Source organism: Mastigoproctus giganteus, chromosome 12, assembly GCF_048544385.1.
Source record: "Mastigoproctus giganteus isolate SK-2022 chromosome 12, ASM4854438v1, whole genome shotgun sequence".
Classification (NCBI taxonomy): Eukaryota; Metazoa; Arthropoda; class Arachnida; order Uropygi; family Thelyphonidae; genus Mastigoproctus; species Mastigoproctus giganteus.
Genome location: NC_143586.1, coordinates 98,399,719 through 98,422,623, shown reverse-complemented (window position 1 = coordinate 98,422,623; position 22,905 = coordinate 98,399,719). Strand labels below are relative to the sequence as shown.

The following is a 22,905-nucleotide window of genomic DNA, read 5'->3' as shown; positions in this document are numbered from 1 at the left end:
GATAAAAAATTACATCAGTATGTTAGCACGCTTTACCCGCAAGGACTGGGGTCTTAAAGGACCAACTCAACGCCTTTTATACTCAGCAGTATTTATACCAATTGTTACATATGGAGCTGCAGTATGGTACCACCGAATGACTTTAGTGCATGCTCAACGTAAAATTCAGCAAATTCAACGACTTATGCTACTACAAATGACCCGCGCATGTAGAACGACATCAACTGCCGCCCTACAGCTACTAACAGGCCGCCTCCCTTTGGACCTCCACGTCGCTTTTATCGGACTTTCTCATGCCATCAAGAAGAATAAGGAAGCTGAATTCCTCACTATTCAAACCCGTACCGATATCGATATCAAACAGGAACATAAACGTGTGTGGCTACAATTCATAAACTTATGGCAAACCCGCTGGAATAACTCCACAACTGGTGCAATTACTAAACTTTTCCTTCCTGTGGTAACCTACATCAACAAGCAACGTTCCACTTGGTTCTTCCCTAACGTCTATGCTTCCTTCCTATTAACTGGCCACGGGTCCTTCAAGAGACGCCTTCTAGAGTTCGGCCTAGTCGAGGATGCCCTCTGTACCTGCGGAGAACCTGAAGACTGGGATCACGTGATGCACTCATGCAACGTATACTTAGATCTAAGAAACCAACTACTCCTAGACCTCCACACTACATCACTTCGGCCAGAAACCAAGTTATTGGAATCTAATGATGCCTTCCGTGCACTGACCAGTTATGCCAACGAGGTCTTTCGTCGTCGCTGGCATCACCTGCAACTCCCGAACACTACTCCTGGATAACCTCTTCTAGACAGCAACTGATACCCAGCACCGGAAACTTCCAGACATGAAACTGCAAATGGCGGACAGCCCTGTCGACGCCGCTCCTTGATTCTCCATTGTGACGATCCTGGACTCTTTAATTTGAACTTTACCTATTCTCTTCTTCCTACCCACAGTCTTTCTTCAGGACTCCCACAACTGCACCTAGCACTCTTCCTGCTCCGTTTCGCCTGGGAGGATGCCTACGCTCTGTCATCCTCGCTATCTTGTCTGTCTTCCACTTTCCTGTTTCTTCTCTGCTCTTTCCTTGGCCTTCCCCACTCTCGCTCCTGCAAGAGTGTGGACGGCTCGTCAGATGTCTTTTACTCCCTGGTCCGGCTCCTCGTGCCAGTGGACGGATGCTGGGAGGCTCCTTCCTGGTGATCGCGCCTCCCAGTAACGAAGAGGCCAGTCAAACAACACAAACAACACACTACTCACACATAACCCACACTGACTGGCTTTGCTATGTTAACAGAGTATTTAACGCGGATTTGTGGGAAACCACGGGAACCGCATAACAAAAAACACTATCCACTAAATGTGATTGTTGATGTGAGCACCAGATTGCTTTCTTTTGTAAGTTGTGCTCGATTTTAAAGAATTGTTTTATAAAGTGCTGAATTTTGCAGAGTTTACTGTAACTATCTATTCAGAAAGAGGAATAACAATGGTCTGTCATGATAAAATAAATTGTCAGAGTTAGTTATGGAGTTAGCACATACAGATTCATGTCTAGCATAGCAATTGAGGATTATATAGTTTGACCCTAGATGTACTGGTTGTATTGTTAAAATAACTTTGTACATAGTGCTGTACAACTAATACAATTATCAATTGCAGGGACATTCTTTTGTTGGAAGCAGGGTTTCTTACTATCTTAGTAGCTCCGGTTGGAATGTTGCAGAGGCCAGTTTCTTCTAGTTTCCTTTCTTCATTACCTCATAGAGCACATGATGTAGAAACTTTGTGGCTTGTTCGCTGGCTACTGTTCCGCCTCATGTTTGCATCAGGTGTAGTAAAGTTAACTAGCAAATGTCCTACATGGTGGGGATTAACAGGTAAATATGTAATCAGCAAATTATACTCCAAGAATGAAAAATTATGGTAAAAAGTATAAATTCACAAAAATTCACTTTCCTTAAAAATTGAGCATCCTTTGTGCAATTTATGAATTTTATAATAAATAGTGTTACCATGTATCTGTATTTTCTAAGATATGCATCTAGGTTTTTACTAGTTCATTAATACAGTCAGGATTTTAAATGTCTTGCTTATCAGTCTGTGGGCTTGGAACTACTTATGCGATGAAACAGTTACAGTGAAATTTATTGAAGATAAATCTACGTTAATATTTATTACTTTATCCCAATTTTTGGTAGAGGTTGATCTGGTGTGCACGAAACAAAAATTTTTTTTTTTGCTATCCATGTTCATTTTAATTTGGTGTACCGTCGTATGATGTTCACTTGCCTTACTTAATATTGTATTAACCTTGTTAAAATACCTTGTTAAAATCTTGTTAAAATCCTCCTTGAGGATTGAGATGTGCTAGGTTTTAAAATTTTTTGGATTTTAGAAAAGAATTCCTTGTAGTTCAGCAGTGATGTAGAAGCACATTCTAACAAATTAGCATTAGTAGAGGCATATGATGCAAGAAAGCAAGCTTATATAGTATCAACCAAAAAAAAAAAAAAAATTTGTGTGGTTCGGCCTTCAATTTATTTCAACTGTCAGCTTCTACAACATCAGATGGAAGTTTGTTCCACAAATCAAACATGCACTGGCTAAAGGCAAATTTCTACACATCTATTCTACAACTGTCTTTCCTCAATTTGAATCTATGCCCTCTCAGGTTCTTAATCTGAGCAAGAGGAAGAATCCCATCAGCATTCAGCTTGCTCAACTCATTCAAGGCCTTATACACCTCAATCAGATCACCTCACAGGTGCCTAGTCTCCAAACATTGTAATTTGCAAAACTTAAGTCATTCATTGTAAGAGCAACCCTTTGTTCCATTCACTAATCTTGTTGCCCTTCTCTGTACTTGTTCCAGCAGCTCTACATCCTCCCTAAAATGAGGTCTCCAGACTTGTACACAGTACTCAAAGTATGGCCTGACCATTTCCTTATACAAGGGGGATAATTGCCTCCTTATCCCTGCTAGCAAAATTCCTATATATTATTGACAATACTGCATGAACTACTCTTACAGCCTGTCTGCATTGGCGCACTATAGCCTTAGTTGCTGATGCGCCATAAAAATCCTAATAACCAACCCACCAACCTGTCTGCACTGCTCAAAAAACATATCTGACTGCACAATTATCTCCAGGTTTTTTCATTCTCCACTACCCTGAGTGTAGTGGAGAATGAAACTGCACAGTTGGTATATTACTCTGTGGTTACTGCTACCCATATGTAGTACTTTGCATTTGTAAATGTTAAACTTCAGTTGCCACTACTCAGCCCATCTGCCTAACTTTTCTAGATCCTGTTGCAATAGCATACTGTCTTTAGTGTCATTAACAACCCTGCCAACCTTTTGTATCATCTGCAAACTTGGACATTAAGCCTGATATACCTTCATCGATATCATTGATAAGTTTGTTCCAGCAATCAACTACCCGCTGATTAAAAGCAAATTTCCGCACATATATTCTATAACTGTCTTTCCTCAATTTGAATTTATGCATCCTCAGGTTCGTAATCTGAGCAAGAGGGAGAATCTCATCAGAATTAAGCCTGCTCAACCCATTCAAGACCTTATAGTTCTCAATCAGATCACCTCAGATCCTAGTCTCCAGATGCTGCAATTTACAGAACTTAAGCCTTTCTTGATAAGTCCTCTTTCATTCCCCTCACCAATCTTGTTGCCCTTTGTACTCACTCAAGCAATTCTACATCCTTCCTAAAATGAGGCCTCCAGACCTGTACACAGTACTCAAGGCTTGGCCTGATCATTGCCTTTTACAAAGGGATAATCACCTCCTCTTCCCTACTAGCAAAATTCTTGTATATCATTGACAATTTCCCATTATCAGCTCTTGCTGCCTGTGTGCATTGCTAAGAAAATTTCATATCTGACTGCACAATTATGCCCAGGTTTTTTCATTTTCTACTCCCTAAGTGTAGTACCACACAGTTAGGTATTTTTCTCTGGGGTTACTGCTACCCATATGCAGTACTTTGCATTTCTCAATTTTTAAACTTCAGTTGCCACTTCTCAGCCCATCTGCCCAAATTTTCTAGATCCTGTTGCAGTAGCACACTGGCATTACTGTCATTAACAACCCTATCAACTTTTATATCATCTGCAAACTTCGACATTATATCTGATATACCTTCATCAATATCATTGATAAATATACAAAAGAACAGTGAGGCACAATACCGAACCCTGGGGGACTCCACTAATAAAATTAGTCCATGAAGAGCAGCGTGATCTAAAGATTTGTAGAGTAGTTAATGATCACCATGAAGCAGATCATCTTTAGAGTGACCTAGATAGACTTCAGGGATGGTTAGAAAATTGGCATCCATGTTTTAATTCAGTAAAATGCAAGGTCTTATTACACCTGGGGAACAGTAACCCCAAAATAACTTCTACACTTGGTAGAGATGAACTAAAGTCAGTAGTGGAAGAAAGGAACTTGGGACTTACAATATGCTTAGGCATTAATTTCTCTGAGCATTGTAGACAGGTTGCAAATAAGGCCTGCAGTGTCCTATCAATGATTTTTCGAACATTTTCTAGTACAGATAAGGAAGTTACGATCCCATTATAAAAGGCTATTGTTTGAACACACTTGTAATACTGCCTTCATGTATAGAGACCATACCTAAAAAAAAATGACATTGAGCTACTTGAAAGGGTCCAAAAAGGGTAACTTGCTTAGTGAGATCTGCAAAAGGGCATCTATATGAGGAAGGACTTTGAATATGTGGGCTGCACAGCTTGGAAACTAGATACCATAGAGAAGACTTGATTGAGGTGTTTAAGGCTCTAAGTGGCAAAAGTAAAATGAATGATCACTAAATTTCACAGTTATAAATGATTCTAGAACTAGTGACATTAAATTCAAATTTGGGGGTGGGGGATAAGTTTAGATTGCAGGAAATTTTATTTAAGCCAATGAGTTATAATTTACTGGAATAGGATGGTTAAAGCTGACAGTTTGGGGAAATTTAAAGGTCAGCTGGGTCAAAACTGTGGGAATAGTGGAATGCATAGGTTGTCTATTTCCTGTTCTTTTATTAATTATTTTATATACTACTTTGCTGCTTTTTTTTTCTTTGCTTTTGCTGCTTAAACCTTAGGCATGTGTTGCATAAACCTTAGGCATTTGTTGCACCATAATGCCCTTACTAATATTGATGAAAATGTACCAGGCTTAATGTTTAATTTTGTAGATGATAGATGATTTTGTAGACTCAATGTAATTATGCATTTTTACAAGGCCCTGGTTTGAGTACTGGTCAGGGGGCTTCATTGTAGGAAGGATTCTGATCTGCCCGAATGGGTGCAGAGAAGAGCAACCAGATTGGTGAATTAAACAAAAGGGTACTCTTGCCTAGAAAGACTTCAATTCTGCAAATTACAGCTTCTGCGGGGTAATTTGATTGAGGTGTTTAAGTCCCAAAATAGATTGAGTAAGCTGAATATCAATGGCAGCTTCCTCTTGCTCAAACTACACACAAGGGGCATACATTTAAGTTGAGGAAGGATGATTGTAGGGTAGATGTGCAGAAGTTTGTCTTTAGCCAGCAGGTGGTTGATTGTTGGAAGTGGCTTCCATCCTTTATTGTGGAAGTGGATGGGTTGAATAAATTCAAGAAAACTAGACATATTCTTTGAGGATATGTAGGGGAGAAGTGTGTGATGGTAGGTTTTTTTTTTTTTTTGCTGATGCTATTTAAACTTGCTTTCTTGCATCATTTGCTACTGCTACACAACATTTACTCCTATAGTCTCTAATCCCTTTCCCATACTATTAAGGGGTATTTGGCCTAATTAAGTCCTTCTTTAGGTAGTAAAGGAACACACATGTGCATACACACACGGTCAGTCAAAAGCACATTCACAACTGTAATATTTTTGTAAATGTATTTGCAATCAACATATGCTGACAGTGGTAAAAATAAAGTTGGAGCTTTTGTCCTTATTTTTTATTGATTGATAAAATTGAAACCCCCAACACTATGTATTTATAGTAGTATTGTAGTGTAAATAAAATGGCAATATATGCTAGTGCAGAAAGAGCACAAGCAATTTTTGGTTGAAAGAAACTGTGTCTGAAGTTCAGGAGAAATTTTGTACATTTGATTAAGGATAGTGAAGAAACCTTTATAGATATGAGAATGGATTTCATCCATAGTCCACAATGATATTAGCTTCAAAGAATTAATCTTGGAAGCTACTAGGCTTTTCATACCAACTAAGAAATATTGTTCACGGTTTAGCCCTAAATGGATGTCAGATGAACTAATGAGACATGTGACAGAAGAAAAATTCATGGGATACATATAAATTAACAGGTGACACAGAAGCCTATGGAAGGTACAAGCTGGTCTGTAACAAAGTCGCAAAGGCAAATTATTATGAGAAATCTTTGGCAAAGGATGCAAAGAAAAACAGCAAAGAGTACTTTACTTATGTAAACTCTAGAAGGAAGGGGATGAATCAGATTGGTCCACTTCATATCAGTGGTTCAACTAATGATGATCCTTCTCAGGTAGCTAACAAATTAAATGAGTATTTTGCATCTACATTCACACGAGCAGTTGTTCGGGAAGGGGAATGCCAGAGGTGGATTAAACTCTGGCAGTGACCTAGATGATTTTGTAATAACATGAGAGCAAAGTGAAGGAGAAATTGTTGAAGATAAACATAAAGGCACCTTAGGTGGATAGATCTATCCATTTATATTAAAGGAGGCAGCAAAGGAAATAAGCAAACCTTTGGAAGTAAGCAAACCCTTCTGTTCCAGAGAAATTAATGGAGGCACTGGTTCAAGAAGCACTGCAGGATCATCTAGACAAGACTTGTTATAGCTCGGACACAGCATGGGTTTGTTAAGGGCAAGTCTTGTCTGACCAATTTGATTTGATACTATGATGTGGCCTCAAAGAAAACTGGATGCAAAGAATAATTTTGATATCATATATTTGGATCTTAGAAAGGCTTTTGATACTGCTGTACAAATTGGAGCAGTGTAGCATTGGAGACAAATTACTGCTATGGATAAAGGGATGGTTGAGTGGGAGAAGACAGTGGTAATCGATGGACACTGCTCTTCATGGACTAAGTTATTAGTGGAGTCTCCCAGGGTTCAGTGTTGGGTCCATTGTTTCTGTATTTATTAATGATATTGATGATGGTTCATCAGGCTTAATATCCAAGTTAGCAGATGATACAAAGGTCGGCAGGATTGTTAATAACACTAATGACAGTATGTTGCTGCAACAGGATCTAGAAAAGTTGAGCAGATGGGGATGAGAGGTGGCAACTGAATTTTAACATTGACAAGTCTAAAGTACTGCATATGGGAAGCAGTAACCTCAGAGTAACGTATCAACTATGTGGTAAACTATGACAGTGGTAGAGAATGAAAAGGACCTGGGGTGATTGTGCAGGCTGATAGGAAGTTTTCCGAGCAGAGCAGTGCAGACGGTCTGCAAGAGTAGCTCATGATGTCTTGTCAATGATATACAGGAATTTTTCTAGCAGTGATAACGAGGTGATTATCCCCTTGTAAAAGGCAGTGGTCGGACCACGCCTTGAGTACTGTATACAGGTCTGGAGGCTTAATTTTAAGAAGGATGTAGAGCTGTTGGAATGAGTACAGAGAAGGGTGACAAGATTAGTGAATGGAACAAAGGGTTGCTGTTATCAAGAAAGGCTTATGTTTTGCCAGTTACAGTGTCTGCCGACCAGGCTAGCCAGGTGGGTAAAGTGCCTGCCTGGCAACCCAAAGGTTGCGGGTTCGAATCCTGCCTCGGGCTTGGATCAGAGTAAAATGCAAAAACTTTGGGAGGTGCATTATGACCACAGAAGCCGATGCGCCAACAACTAACAAAAAAAAAAAAAAAAAAAAAAAAGTGTCTGGTGACTAGGCACCTCTGAGGTGATCTGATTGAGGTGTATAAAGCTTTGAATGGTTTGAGCATGCTTAATGCTGATAGGATTCTTCCGCCCGCCTGCTCAGAATAATCACCTGAGAGAGTGCATAAATTTAAATTGAAGAAAGACAGTTGTAGGATAGATGTGTGGAAGTTTTGCATTTAGCCAGCGGGTGGTTGATTGCTGAAGCAAACATCCATCTGTCGTTGTAGAGTTGATAGCTTAAATAAATTCAAGGCAGAAGTAGACAAACATTTGGAGCCAGTGGATGGGTGAAATGAGAGGGGTTTTTTTTTGGTTTTTTTTGGCTGATGCTATATAAGCTTGTTTTCTTGCATCGTATGCATTTGCTAATGATCAACATATTGGGACAACATAGCTTGATGTACTGTAAAAAAAAAAAAAGTGAAGAGTGACTTGTATAATCAGTTGCATCTAAAATCATATGTATTATAGAGGGTATAAGCCCATTATAGCTGATGACAAAATCAGAAATCAAGTGTTCTGTGTAGACATCTTTACTTAGATGGCAGAAAGCTGATGAGATGCTTAAACAGGCTGTTTAGTGATGAGGGCATACACAACATGAGTATGTGAAAGTGAAAAATCTAACATGTCTTTGAATTATGTCCAAGGTGGACAGTCCTAAAGTTAGTTTTGTACTGAAAGTTGCAGAGTGGTGTTCAACCCATTCTTCTGCATATCATCTACTAGATATTAAGATGCTGAGTAATTATGAGCCTGGAAACTGCTCAGGATGATTCAGTAAACAATGTACTCTTCCAGCAGGATGATGTACCTCTTCACTTCCATAAGGATGTTGGAGGTGTTTTTGATCTACATTGTCCAGGTTGGGATTGTAAATCCAAATCTGTGGGATGGGGGTGCAGTTTCAATTCTGTGGCCAGAATGCTCACTGTATATCTCTAATTCTTTTTTAGGGTTATGTGAGGGATCAAATACAAGCTTGTGTTGCCAACTGTTGTTTTTAATGATTTGAAGTGGGATCACTGCAGCAATCAACTTGGTTGGTGTGGCTATGTTCCAGCATGCCTAGAAAGAAGTTGATTACTGTTGGGATGTGTGCTGCATTACTGACAGCAGTAATATCAGAATGTTGCCAATGTTTGTTCCACTGTAACCTTGGGTTTGTACTGATTTCTCCTGGTATCTTGTTTCTTCTATATAAACACAATAAAAAGTTATATGGTACCAGATACCTATCTCTTTATATTGGTACCATTAATGTCTTGTTTCCATCTTCTGAAACCTGTCCTTCAAAAGAACAACCTCTAGATAATGCGATGAGATCTGAAAGCTGGAGGGAAAATTGCATTGTGATGCAATTTTTCCCTCCAGCTTTCAGTATTTCAGGTCTTATCTTATCTATATCTGCTGCCTTTCCATACATAATATTTTTACAACCTTTTCTATCTTTTAGTAATAGAGTATCCAGAATTTTTCCCATTTCAGTCCTTGATTCTTTTTTAGTGACAAGATTGATTTGATTGCACACTTGTTTATTGGAATCATGATAGTAACCATAAATTCTTCTGCCCACTTTCCTTTCTCATATTTTTGTTAGTTCCTGTATTCCTGCATTTGAATTACTTCACACATTCCCCCACTGGTATCCATTGATTACATTTGTATTTTCCTTAAAGAGGCCCTTGCCTTTGTTTCAGCCGACCGGGCTAGCCAAGTGGGTAAAGTACCTGCCTGGCAACCCAAAGGTCGTGGGTTCAATTCCTGCCTCGGGCTTGGATCAAAGTACTGCAAAAACCTTGGGAGGTGCAATATGGCCACAGAAGCCGATGTGCCAACAACAATCAAATCAAAGCCTTTGTTTCAATTAACTTTTGAACCAAGTTTATCCTCAATCTCAACATTATTCTCTATTCCGCTACTCCCATATAAATCCTCTAATTCAGTCCACCTATTCAGTATAGTATTCTTATCTTAATTTCCGATTTCTGTCATTCTTTCCATCTCGTTCTATATTAAAGTTCATTATTTGAAAGCTGCAACCTCCAAACATTAAATCATGCCTTCCATACTTTTCTATACACACTTTTTTTCCCCCCTCATATTGCTTCCTTGGTCATTTCTTTCTTATTTCATATGTTCTCTTTTAATCTGTTATTACATAATCTTTATATTTTCTTATTCCCACTGCTACTGTGTTTATATTCTTAATGTTCCATCTACATCCTTTATTTCTATCAGTAACCACAGAGTTTTAGCTATTTTTCCTTTAGTATATCCTATTGTTTTCTCACTAATGTGAATAACCTTTGGCCTTATTTCAATTCCATTCTTATCTTCATGTTTGACCCTTCCTCAGTTTCTTGGTAATTTTCCTTGCAAAATTTCTTATCCATATATAATATCCTTTGCATATTCTATTTATCTTTTTGTCCTCTGATTCTCTTGGTTTACTCTTACATCAATAAGCACTATATTTGATTACTATCAGTATGACATCCTAGATGTGCTTGCAAATTTTTCATGCTATTCCTTTTTCTAACCATTACTACAATCCATTGGGTATCTTACCACAGCTCCTAGTATCTTCAAAGTATAACACAGCCTTTCTGTCATTCTTAAACCACTATTTGTCCTTCAAAATTCACTTATTTTTCTTTCCTCCTTCCTTATCCTTAGTCTCTGCACAGTTCTTGTCCCTTCCCAAAATTAGATTTTTCAGAAAATCTATGTAAAATAAGTCATTGTCTAGGCCAGTGTTTTCCAAACTGGGGTTTGGAAAACACTGTCCAGTTCCAGGAAGTTCCCAAAAATGAACCCTCAGGAACTGATAAAAATTATTCATTCTATGTATAGCAAATTGATGATAAATAAAGTTATTTATTATTATTATATATTTATGTAAAAATAAGAATAAAGTTAAAGAGTTGTTTTAAACATGAAACTTTGAATTCTCTTTTCAGAAAATCCAGTGTTCATACATCTATACACACACACACAGATAAATATATGTATGTATAAAAAATTTTATTTCGCATATACCTTCCAGGTTTGCCGTAGTTTCGATTTCCAATTTTGTTAGTTCTTTCCCTTCTTCCTTTCTCTTCTGCAGTTTCTACCTACCTATATTCCATTATGGTCGTTGGGCTGTTTCTGCTATATATAGCAGTGTCACTGGTCCATAAACCATTTAAATAAATTTCACTGTAACCACCATTTTCTACAACCTCTTATTTATATATATATAAAGTTGTAATAATATTAATTTAATTAAGTATGCATAAATGGATGTGAAAGTTACACGAGGTGCCAGTAACTATAAGGGTGAGGAAAGTAGAAAAAGAATAGTAGTAGATTGGTGAAAGAATGTTACTATCCTAGAGGTTATAATGAATTAAGTAAATTATGGGCTGAATTGCCAAGCCAATATAAAGTGTGGGGGGGGGGAACTGTAAAGTAAAATTAGTACAACAAAATACTAATAAAATGCAAATAAAATAAATGGTATAGCTGTCATCAGATAGTTAGTTAAATATGACTTTCCTTTACAAAACAATTTCCTTCAGAATCTATTTCTATTGTATTCCCCTGTGTTGCATTCATAATCATTGCTTTCACAGTTTTCCCTTCTGCTGAAGTTAGACTTGCTGCTCTATAATTGCTCATTTCACTCTTCAAGCTGATTGATTTTTATGGATTGTAATATATTGGCACTTCTCCAATCCAAAGGAACCTCCCCCTAAGTCCAATGATGTGTTAACTAGCTGTCTCCCTCAATTACTTGGTATGTGCCATCAACCTGAAGAGTATTACTTTCTGTTAGGTACAAAAGTTTATTTTTTAATAAATAATCTGTAATTTCAGTATCCTTCAACACTTAACTGCACTTGAATGGTTTCTCCTCTCAGCAAAGGGCCATTCATCTGTAAAGGTGTATGCAAAGTACCTGTTCAGTTTCCCCAGCTGTGTTATCTCCAACTTCCATTAAGTAATGGTCTAATCTGATTTTTTCTAATATTTGCATATTAAAAATGTATTTTGCATGCATGTACACATGAGAAATCTACTGGATATATAAGTATGTACTTGTATAACCAGTAGATTTTTAATTCTATTCATGCACAGTGTGTAAAACGATTTCAGTATTTGAAGAAAATATAAGATGGTAATAAAAGCTTTTATTTTTTTTCCCTCAATTATAATTTGCTGAATGTTTGTCTGTTGTGCATATTTCCACCATACATGTTGGGAATAAGCAACAGGCAAACAGTGGAGAGCAAAGGGTAAACCATGATTGGAAATGACAGTCTGTAAGGGGAATGTGCTCTTGGCCAACAAGGCCAGCTAAAATATCACATTAAACTTTTTAGAATTAAGTTATTTTATGTTTTCAGTGTTTAATTTAGCCATATAATATTTTATGCAAACCATTTTGTTTCATAATTTTTATTCAGTGTTTGCAGTCTCTTGTAATATTTTAATTTTATTTTAATTTAATTTTACAAAAGGAAAACCTATGTAGTACAATTCAAGTAGTTCTCAGAATCACACGCTGGTATTTAAATGGTTTGCACTATGGCCATTAGGTTTAATGGGGTGTTGATGGGGACCTTGGTGCACATGCATGCCAAGTGGGAACTGGCTTGACTACTTCACTCATGTCACAGCTAATTGATTGCAGAATGTTGCAGTTTGAACAGCGTGCTAACATCAAGTTCTTTAAACTTGATAAAAATTCTATAGAGATGATGCTTTGAAGAAAACAGCAGTTCATGACTGGTTTAATTAGTTTAAAAATGGACAGGACAGAATTTGTCACAAAACAGCAAAAATGTCATCAGTATATCAAAGTGAAGGAAGTTGTGTGAGATGATAGGCAAATGACTGTTCTTGAGATTCCTCATGAAGTTGGACTGTCTGTAGGCTCAGTACACACAATCCTGATGAAAAATTTAGGGATGCATCACGTGTGTACAAAGTTTGTTCCATTTATTTGCTGTTAGATGATCAAATGGACTGCAGGAAAGTCATTTCATGTGATTTGTTTGAAAAATCTGTGCAGGATCTCAGTACAACCTAAGAAAAATGGTCACTGGGGATGAGAGTTGGGGTGTTCATCTATACCCCCAAGAACAAAATAGAATCATCAAATAGTATACAAAAATGTCCCCACGACTCAGTTCTTGTGCAACAAAATCCGATGTCAAAGTCATGCTGAACATTTTTTTGACAATGTGGTCATAGTGCACCATTAATTTGTGACTAGGAAGAGAAGCATTACTGCTGCTTACTGCATTGAGGTTTTGACACATTTGCATTAGAATGCAAGGCGAAGATGGCTTCAAAAATGAAAGGATGGCTTGATCCTGCACCATGACAATCATGGTGATGGCAGTTCGGCAGTTCTTGGCTGCAAAAAAAAAATATTAGTCATGCAGCAGCCTCCCCACTCTCCTGACTTCCAGCTGTTCCCTAAACTGAAAATGGGACTTTGGGATCGTCGTTTCATTAGAGTGGATGACATCAAAGAAAATGCTGAATAAGCCCTACATGCACTAAAAAAAACACGATTTTAAGAATTTTTTTGAAGCGTGAGAAGACTTATGTGGAGTATGTGCATGTGCAGAAAGAAGGTATTTTGAAGGTGATTAAGTTAGTAAACGTAACTGTTTGGTCAAACTTTTATAATAAAATTCCAGGTACTTTTCTAATGTACTGTGATAAAAAATTTTATAAGGCTTAATTTTTTTAATATAGTTTTTCATTTAAAAAAAGTTAAGTTTTCATTATTGTGATTGAAAAAGTGAATATTTCAACCTTAAAATTTCATATAAAGGTTATGTTATGACCTTGAATTAATTTGGATCATCATGTTAGAGGGCATAGTGAAGTAACAAGGATAGCCCATATATTCTCTACCAAGACTTCATGTTAGTTGATATTTTTATATGTACAGCCACTCCCTGACTTACGTAAGGGTTATGTTCTATGGAACTCTACATAAGCAGTGGTGGATTAAGGAAAAATCGGCCCTAGGCAAGATTCTCATTTTGGGCCCCACCTAGGGTTGCCACCTTTCAGAAATTGTAATGGAGGACATAGTTGAATTGGCTAAAAAAAGGTCTACTACTAAATATAAAAATACATTTGAACTCTATTATTGAAGTTGCCAAATTAAATCAAATAGTTCATTTTTTTTTTTTTTTTTTTTTGTTAGTTGTTGGCACATCAGCTTCTATGGCCATAATGCACCTCCCAAGATTTTTGCAGTACTCTGAGGCGTCTCCGTAGCCAGGTGGGAAGGAGCAGCAGTGCGTAGTACACGCTTCTTGATTAGACCGGGATTCGAGCCCGTCACCACCAAATATGGAAGATGCGGAAAGGTCAGGGAATGACCACTGCATATCCCGGAGCAATATGGCCTTAGTTGCTAATGCTCCAGATAATAAACGACAACAGCAGTACTCTGATCCAAGCCCGAGGCAGGATTCGAACCCGCGATCTTTGGGTTGCCAGGCAGGCACTTTACACACCCGGCTAGCCCGGTCGGTGAAATAGTTCGTACCAATGTACATTGATTAAGTAACTAAATCTACCTAATAAATGTGCGATTAGCGCTGTTGTTGTTGTTTGTTATTTGATTTTTGGGAGCATTAGCAACTAAGGCCATATTGTTCGAGGATATGCGGTGGTCATTCCCTGACAATTTCTGCCTCCTCCGTATTTGGTGGTGAAGGGCTCAAACCCCGGTCTAATCAAGAAGCGTGTGCTACTCACTGCTGCTCCTTCCCACCTGGCTACGGAGGCGCCGCGATTAGCACTCTCTGGTGAATCATCATGTATACCGTGCCTGGTGCGGTATATGCGATGATTCACCAGATAGCACAGCATGCAAAGATGCTTTGATTGATCAGCACAAAACAAGCAGAACATTATAAATTTATTTAAAATAAAATAATGAAAAAATGTATAATAAAACCAGTTTTACTGGCCCCAAAAGATTACGGGGCCTAGTCTGCCTAGGCCAAAGTCAGCCTATGTACGTACGTTGAATTTTACTTAAGTCAATTTCCCTAAATGCGTATGCAGCACTCGCTGCTATGTGCACAGAATTTGATTGAAGCAAAAAAGAAATGTTCGACAAACATGTAAATAGAATTTATTTATTCAATTTTTTTATCTCATGTGCTGGAAAAATTACGAAAGTGTACGAAACCTTTAAAATTTTAAAAAAAAGAGAGAGGAGACAGGCATAACATCAGCAAGTTTTACCTTACGAGCATCGTTGCCAGAATTCACTCTCCAGCTGATAAGCATGCAGCTGCAGAAGTTGAGGGCTGTGCAGATTTAGAAGGGGTTTTTTCCCAATACATCACAAAATTTCTCTGAAGCTGCAGAATTGGCACTGGCAACTTCACCGCATACTTTAATGTTTTGGAAACCAGCGTGATGTTTGAACCTATTAAACCACCCATTTCTTGCAACAAACTTGGCTTTGGGTTCGCTGTACTTATCCTTAATATCTTCATAAATACTTCTTGCTTTTGCTTGAATGGCCATTAGACTCAGGGGCACTTGCTTCTGAAAATGACTTTCCATCCATATTATTCAAATAGCTTTTCCATCTTTAGTATAGCACAGTGCTGTTCTGTGATCACTGTTGATCTTAAAATGCATTGATCCTTTAACATGTTCTTTTATATGGCACTGTCCCTTAAAATAGTATTCGCTGTTGAAGCAGCAAGACCTAATTCCATGCAATAGATGACAAACTTTGTCCTGCTTTGTACTTCTTAATTAATCATCTTCATTTCTAAATCAATTTTCTTTCATTTCCTAGCACTGCCAGCACTTGCACTTTCCGTTGGTCCCTTTCTCTTCATCATTGTAATACGTAAATAGGAATGAAGAGAAGATTCTGAAAATTTGTTTTTTATGATTAAATATTTCAATGAAGGGGAACTCATTTCATCATACCATAACATAAAAATCCACAGAATTCCAGTTGCAACAAACTGATAGTTTACTACCTGTTTATAATAGATTGTTTTTATTGTTTTATGCTCGTGACCTCAAGAAATGTCTTAGAAAAATATCACAAAGATGTTCAAAATTGATTCTTATAATGGAATAAATGATAAAGATGAACGCTTAATGCTCCATTATAAAAATGACCTTTTAGAGATAAATAGCTTGGTTATATAGCGAATATTTCAATTTCCGAGGTCTTCTTGGAACGAATTTCCAAAAAAACAATCTGTTATTGGGTTCACATAATGAAATTTTCACGATACCTCCATTTATTCCTACGGGATGCAAAATACTTTGCATGATTTTTTTTTAAGTTTGCACCAGCCAGCAAAAATTTGCGTAAAATAGAATTTCTGTACGTTGAGTATTACCCAAGCTGGGGTGTGCCTGTACTATGTTCTATATGTTATTTTCCCAGAATGCAAACCTGGCTCTTTGATCATAAACATGGATCATTTCAGAAGTTTCCTGTATGTTCTGTATACTCTACAGAGTGCAATTGATAGAAACAATATGCCATAAGTCAGTAACCCCCCTTCCAATAACAGTTGCCATCTTTTAATTGGCTGTTCTTGGGAAATGCAGTTTCTATGACAGCTGTGTGACTATAGATATTTTCTCTCTCTCTCTCTCTCTCTCTCTCTCTCTCTCTCTCTCTCTCTCTCTCTCTCTCTCTCTCTCTCTCTCTCTCTCTCTCTCTCTGTGTGTGTGTGTAAGTTTACTTGCACAAATGGCACTTGTAATTTTCATATCAGTAAAGATATTAAATATCTTTTCATTCTTTTTTAGCCCTGTCTATACATTTTGAAAGTCAGTGCATTCCTACTGCTGTGGCATGGTATGCTCATCATTTACCAGCCTGGTTACTGAAACTTGGAGTTGTAGGAACTTATGTGATAGAGATTGCCATTCCATTTTTATTTTTTATTCCCATACGATCTCTTCGCATTTTCAGTTTCTACTCTCAGGTAAGTTTAATATTCTAATTTAAACTTAACATTTTTGTATTAATTCTAATTGATAGTTAATCCAGTACAGCTGGTTCCATGTTTTGTAAGAGTTGTGTGGTATTGCATATGAGACTTTGTTTTATTTTACAATAAAGTTTTTAGTGCTCACACTTATTCTGGTATATTTATTCAGTAATTACAGCAGAATCTCGATTTACCGGGATCAGATTAACTGGGACACTTCAAGACTCCAAAAAAAAAAAAAAAAAAAAAATCAACCAGAAATCATAAAATTCAAGTAATAACTAGAATAGGTATAAACAGATATTTTGCAAGTCATAAATAAGCGACAAGCGGCATTATAAGTAGTCATTGGGAAATTAGTATACCTATTATCTTGCAACCCCCGCTTGTCTTCACACCTGCCGCTCGAAGAAAAAAAAAATGAGAGAAGAAATGTTTAGTTTGTTTTAGTGCGTTGCGTCGATTGTTGTGTTCTGTCACACTGCAAAAAGACAAATTTTGTTTCATTATTTATGTCATGGATGTCATTTTTTTATAGTAAATATTTATTATTTATTTTATTATTATTTTTTTTTTTTTTGTTTTAAAATTGCGAAAATGATGGGTAAACAGAGTTTGTGCTTTCAGTTAAACAAAGACTTGAAATTATTCAAAAGTTTGAAAACTGTGCATCCGTTAAATCTCTAATGTACCATTATAATGTTGGTGACCAAACCATATGCGACATTGTAAAAATAAAGGGAAGCATCATATTGGACACACGAGTAGTACATGGTAAGTTTTTTATCTATCACCATATTTTTTACGTAGTTTACTGAATATTTTTCAATACAGTAAGTCCTCGACTTACGTAACTACGGATTTATGTAAATTTCTTTTCACTAAATTTTTTTTTTTTTTTTAGGATTGTAAAATTTAAACCAACAAAAAAAAATAATAATAAGCAATCAATAATGATGATCACGGCACATACAAATTGCACAAGTGAGATCGGAGTAACAAGCAGAAAAAAAAGAGAAGATTCTTACAATTATTTATGGGTTTTTTTTTTATGACTGAAGATTTCAGTGAAGAGGACACACATTTCACCATAATAACGTAAAAACCTACACAATTCCAGCTGTTGGTTTTATTGCAAATTCAATTAGATTGAGTTTACTACCTGTTTATAATAGATTACGCTAAGAGGAACTCCCAATAAAACGGAAAGTGCATATTGTTTTTTGTTGACCTCCAGAAATGTGCTTTAGTAAAATGTGACCTCGTGCGGGGTTGATGGTATTTGGTATGTTGTGGGTCTAACGGTTCCTGGATTTCTCTCATCTCCGCGTATGTTCTCTGTATCGGTAAAGCCAGAGATTTAAAAGTGTGTGGGATATGTACTATGGTGTGCCCATTGTTCATCTGGCCTGTTAGCCACCAGGCCCCTAGTGGGGCCCGACGTTACCAATACCAACCACAGAGGCCGGCTGGGTGTTACCAGTGATTGAACAAGTACTCTGGCAGATCCTGCCACCTACTTACCTGGGATTTCAGGCTAGGACCAAAATAAATAATATAAAAATTAGAAAAATAAATAGTCGCGAGGATGTTTTATTGCGAATTTGGGGTTTTGCTTTAGGAGCACTGTTTGGGGTTTTACGCTGAAGGTTTTGATAAAGCCTAATTGGGTCGGGCAAGAATTTTGTTGTGGCTTAAAATTTTGATGTAGGGCTAATTGCTGTGTGAAATTGACAGATTTGGGTTGGAAGACAGAAAGCTGGGGGGTGAAATAGGAAGCAGAGGGGTCGATAGGGAAGGTGACCCCCGTTTTTCAGTGGGGTATGCCCATGCCTCACCAGAGGGAAGGGAGTGTGTGTCTCCTCCCCACCAGTGATTAGGGTTTTAAAGAAATCTCGCAGGTGCGAGATTTGATAGCCAGATGGCACTCTAGTTCTGATGTCATTCCAGTTTTCATCATTTTCAGGAACTTTGTTGTTGCACGTTTGTATCAAGTCCGAGATGGTCGGCCGCAGGATTTTTGCTTTGGTCTCTCCCAGGAGTAACCGCCCTGTGCAGGTCTCTTGAGGCTCAAATGGCATGTCTATTTCTTCATGCTGAGATTTTATTCTTTTGCTCTTGCTTTGATCCTTCTGTGTCACTCCTTTATTTTTAGTTCTTCCATGACATTTGGTTTGTGATATATCTATTGCGTGTTATTGTCCTCCAAGGATCAGGTTGCATTGCGATAATTGTTTTCCTTCTTGTGAATAATTGTATTGCGAAGATAGTTAGTGCTGTGTACTCTTCCTAAGTGTCCAATATTCGGGACTCTTGGTGGATTGGCACCTCCATAGCCAGGTGGGCAGCAGCAGCAGTGCGTAGCACACGCTTCTTGATTAGACCGGTTTGAGCCCGTGACCACCAAATACGGAGGATGCAGAAAGGTCAGGGAATGGCCACCACATATCCCCGGAGCAATATAGCCTTAGTTGCTAATGCTCCTAAAAACCAAATAACAACAACAACAATCTTGGTGGATTGGGTTATACTGAATTCTTACAATAAGACTTGCTCTTATATCTTCATAGTTGTCGAGTCATGCATGACGTGACTCCAAGTATCTGGTTCTCCACATGGACAATTCCTGTCTTCTATTATGCCGATTGTGTTTAGTTTATCTCTGAACGGGCCATGTTAATAAGTAGGTAGTGTTGAGGCCCGGGTAGATCCATTCTGTGCTTTTGTGTACATTTTTGTTAAAAGGGGAAGAAATTTGTGTGTTATTGCTACTTTGGTGGTTTGGTGCTACTTGTCTGCCAAATGTGAGTTAGGTGTGCCTCAATTATTTTTTGTTCCTGCTTCCAATCATTGGTAACATTGAGGGTTAAGCTGTTAGTTGTGATTGGTATTGCCTTTTTGTAATAATGCATTAATCCAGTTCGTACTACCTCTGAGTCAAGGGGCAGTACACCAGCAATGACCTGAAGTGCTGCCATACTAGTTGTATTGCTTGCCATAGTGATGGTTAGTAGTATGTTCCTTTGTATTGCTTCTAATATTTTCCTATTTGTTGCTATGTTAGTGTTCGTCATCCATACAGGTGAGCCGTAGATAATTGCTGGTATAAATAAGCCTTTATAATATAAGGAGAGGGTCCTCTTGTTTAGTCCCATGTCCTTTCACGTTATTCTTAGTATGAGTCCTGTATATTTGTGTATTTTCTTCCTGAGGTAATTTAGTTGGGGTTTAAATGAGCAATTGCTATCTATAATTATCCCTAGGTACTTTATCTGGTTGGTTAGTCTGACAATGATATCTTCTATTTTGATTTGTGGCGGCCTGTTTAATTTAAGCTTTCCTGTAAGAGGGACGGAGCTGGTCTTTTATGGTGCTATTTTTAGATTCTTTATTTTGGCCCACTCCTGTAGGGTTTACAGTGCTTCGTTTGCTTGCTTTTCCAGATTTGCTCTTGAGTTCGCTGCTGTGGATAAGATAAATCATCAGCAAAGGCCTGTGCCTCCACATCCTGTAGGGTCCTTGCAGAGAAAGTCGTCTAGAACAATGTTCCACAGGAGTGGCCCCAGGACCGATGCCTGGGGGCAGCCCCTGTGGACAACACGGGTGAGGCCTAGCATAAGGCATGAGGATCTGTACTTCCCTGTTCGTGAGATAAAATTTTAGGCTGTCATAAAGATTTTGTGGCAAAGATGCAGCACGGAGCCTTGCCACCAGAGGGTGTCGAAAGTGCACTGCAGTCACTAGAAAATACTTGTTGTTGCATTGCATGGCTTTGTTGAGAAGATCCAAAATTGCATCTGTGATTGAAGAACCCTGTTTAAAGCTGTATTGCTTTGGAGTGCTGAGATTTGCTTCTGTGTAGTAGTGTTCGATTCTCTTGTGCAAATAGCCTTTCATAAATTTTGCTAACTATCGATAGCAGGGCTATCTGTCTTTACCAGGTAACTCCAGTGGTTTTTTTGGGCTTTTTGGTATCAATTTTAGTATAGCTGTTTTCCATTGAGTTGGGAAGTGGCCTTGTGCCAAGCAGCAGTTATAGAGTCGCAGAAGGAGTGGGGATCATATTCTGCTGTCTTTTTTAATCATTTCTTGTTCCGATTTGATCTGAACCCGGACAGATCAAAGAGATACCTTGTATCTCTTCGAGTGAATGATGGTTCTCTTTTGATGTTTGCATATTGCGTGTTTGTTTGGCATATTTCTGTCTACCCCAATGTCATCTCTGTTGGTGGTTCCTGTATGATTGTTGCAAGAATATTTGTTACAGAGTCTTTCCACGTTGTGGTCATAGTGTCTTGTGAGGGGTGCCTCCGTAGCCAGGTGGGCAGGAGCAGTAGTGCGTAGCACATGCTTCTTGATTAGACTGGGGTTCGAGCCCATGACCACCAAATACGTAGAATGCAGAAAGGTCAGGGAATGACCACAAATATGGCCTTAGTTGCTAATGCCCCTAAAAACCAAACAACAGCAGCCTTGTGGGGTTTTGGTTGCTGTTGTCACTTTGCCTCTGGGCAGTCTGCTGGTTGTGATTTTGTACACCATCCTCCAGGGGTAAGTATTTCCTGTTGTTTGGACAAAGTTATGCCAACTTTCCCTTTTGCTCTTTTCGATTTTATCTGTGTACTGGTTTCTGAGTTGACAATATCGGTTTCTCAGTTCTGCAACTTCCGCTGTCGGCCACATTCTTCTTGCCCTTTGGAATTCTTTTCGTTTCGCTTGTACTATCTTTCTCAGTCTTTGGAGCTCTGGTGTTGGGTACTCTTCTTTTCATGGCTACTTCGGCTGCCGTGGTAATCATTTCGGTCACTTCTCTTTGCAGTGTTTCCGGGTTTTCCACCTGAGGAGCCAGATTTCCGTGCGTTTCCATGTAAAGTTGCTCCTGGTTACGAAGATTCTCTTTAAATATGTCCCAGTTAGCTTTGTGAACATTGAATCTGCTCTGCATCTACCTTATTATCGGTGTTCTTTGTAGGTTTCTTTTTATGGGGTATATAATTGTCCTGTGGTCAGATGTTTACCAATCACTTTGGACTGTCCGGTCTGTGATATAATTCTCTATATTTCTTGTTACCATAGTGACATCTATGGTTGCCTCCAAAAGAGGGTTGCAGAACGTTGGGAGACAGACAGGTTGGTTAATAACAATGAATATAGAGTTGGTTAGGAAGTCTTCCAACTTCACTCCATTAGCCGTTCCTTTGCGGTGGGGGTGCGGCTATGCCACAGTGGTGATCTGCAGTTCACATCTGCCTCAATAATTATCTTGTGTCCGGTTAAGATTGATTGTGCGTTCTCTAAGTACGCTGTGGCAAAGTCAATTTCTATGCCAGGTCTGCAGTAGAGAGCTATGACATAAATGGTTCCAATCGAAGTGATTAACAGGGCACAGGCTGCCCAAGCCTGCAGAGCTGCTGGATTTTTGTAACAGTTATAGCTATATTCCTTAAGATTATTGCTGCCCAAGGCATATCCTATGTGCAGTGCACAATTTTGTAAGATATGGGGTATCCTCTCACCTGTTTTTGGTGAGTGTACGGTTCCTGTACGATTATGAGGTCAGTTTTTTCCTCGTCTGCCTTCTTTCTTATCTACTCGACCACTGCCCGAGCACGCTGCGCATTAAGCTGTTGTATTTTCAGTATCCCAGTGTTGAAGGTTTGTGATAATAGTGAGTTTTTGCCTTAACCCTGTGAAGTTCTTTACAGAAAATTTAATTTTGCCCATTATCATGGTGCTGACTAAAAGAATAAGTGGCAGAGATACTAGTACATCTACCAACAAAAGGAAAGCGATCAATTTGGATCAAAAAATTAAACTAATAAGAATGTATAAATATTAGATTCAGGTTTACTATTAATGTTTCTTATTGTTCTAACATTCTGTCTAATCAGAAAAACTTGCTTCCTGTTGCATTTACTGTAAAACTGGCTTTATCACATCATCAGCACCCTCAAAAACCG

At 38.2% G+C, this 22,905-nt stretch overlaps 1 protein-coding gene across 1 annotated transcript in view; it reads left to right on the top strand.

The window, feature by feature from the left end:
- Window positions 1-22,905, top strand: part of LOC150077293 (lipase maturation factor 2-like) — a 378,351-nt gene that overhangs the window by 137,046 nt on the left and 218,400 nt on the right. The window contains exons 5-6 of the mRNA XM_090386704.1: window positions 1,676-1,893; window positions 16,761-16,939. Coding sequence (XP_090242830.1) covers window positions 1,676-1,893; window positions 16,761-16,939 — 397 coding nt within the window. The remainder of the gene's footprint in view (window positions 1-1,675; window positions 1,894-16,760; window positions 16,940-22,905) is intronic.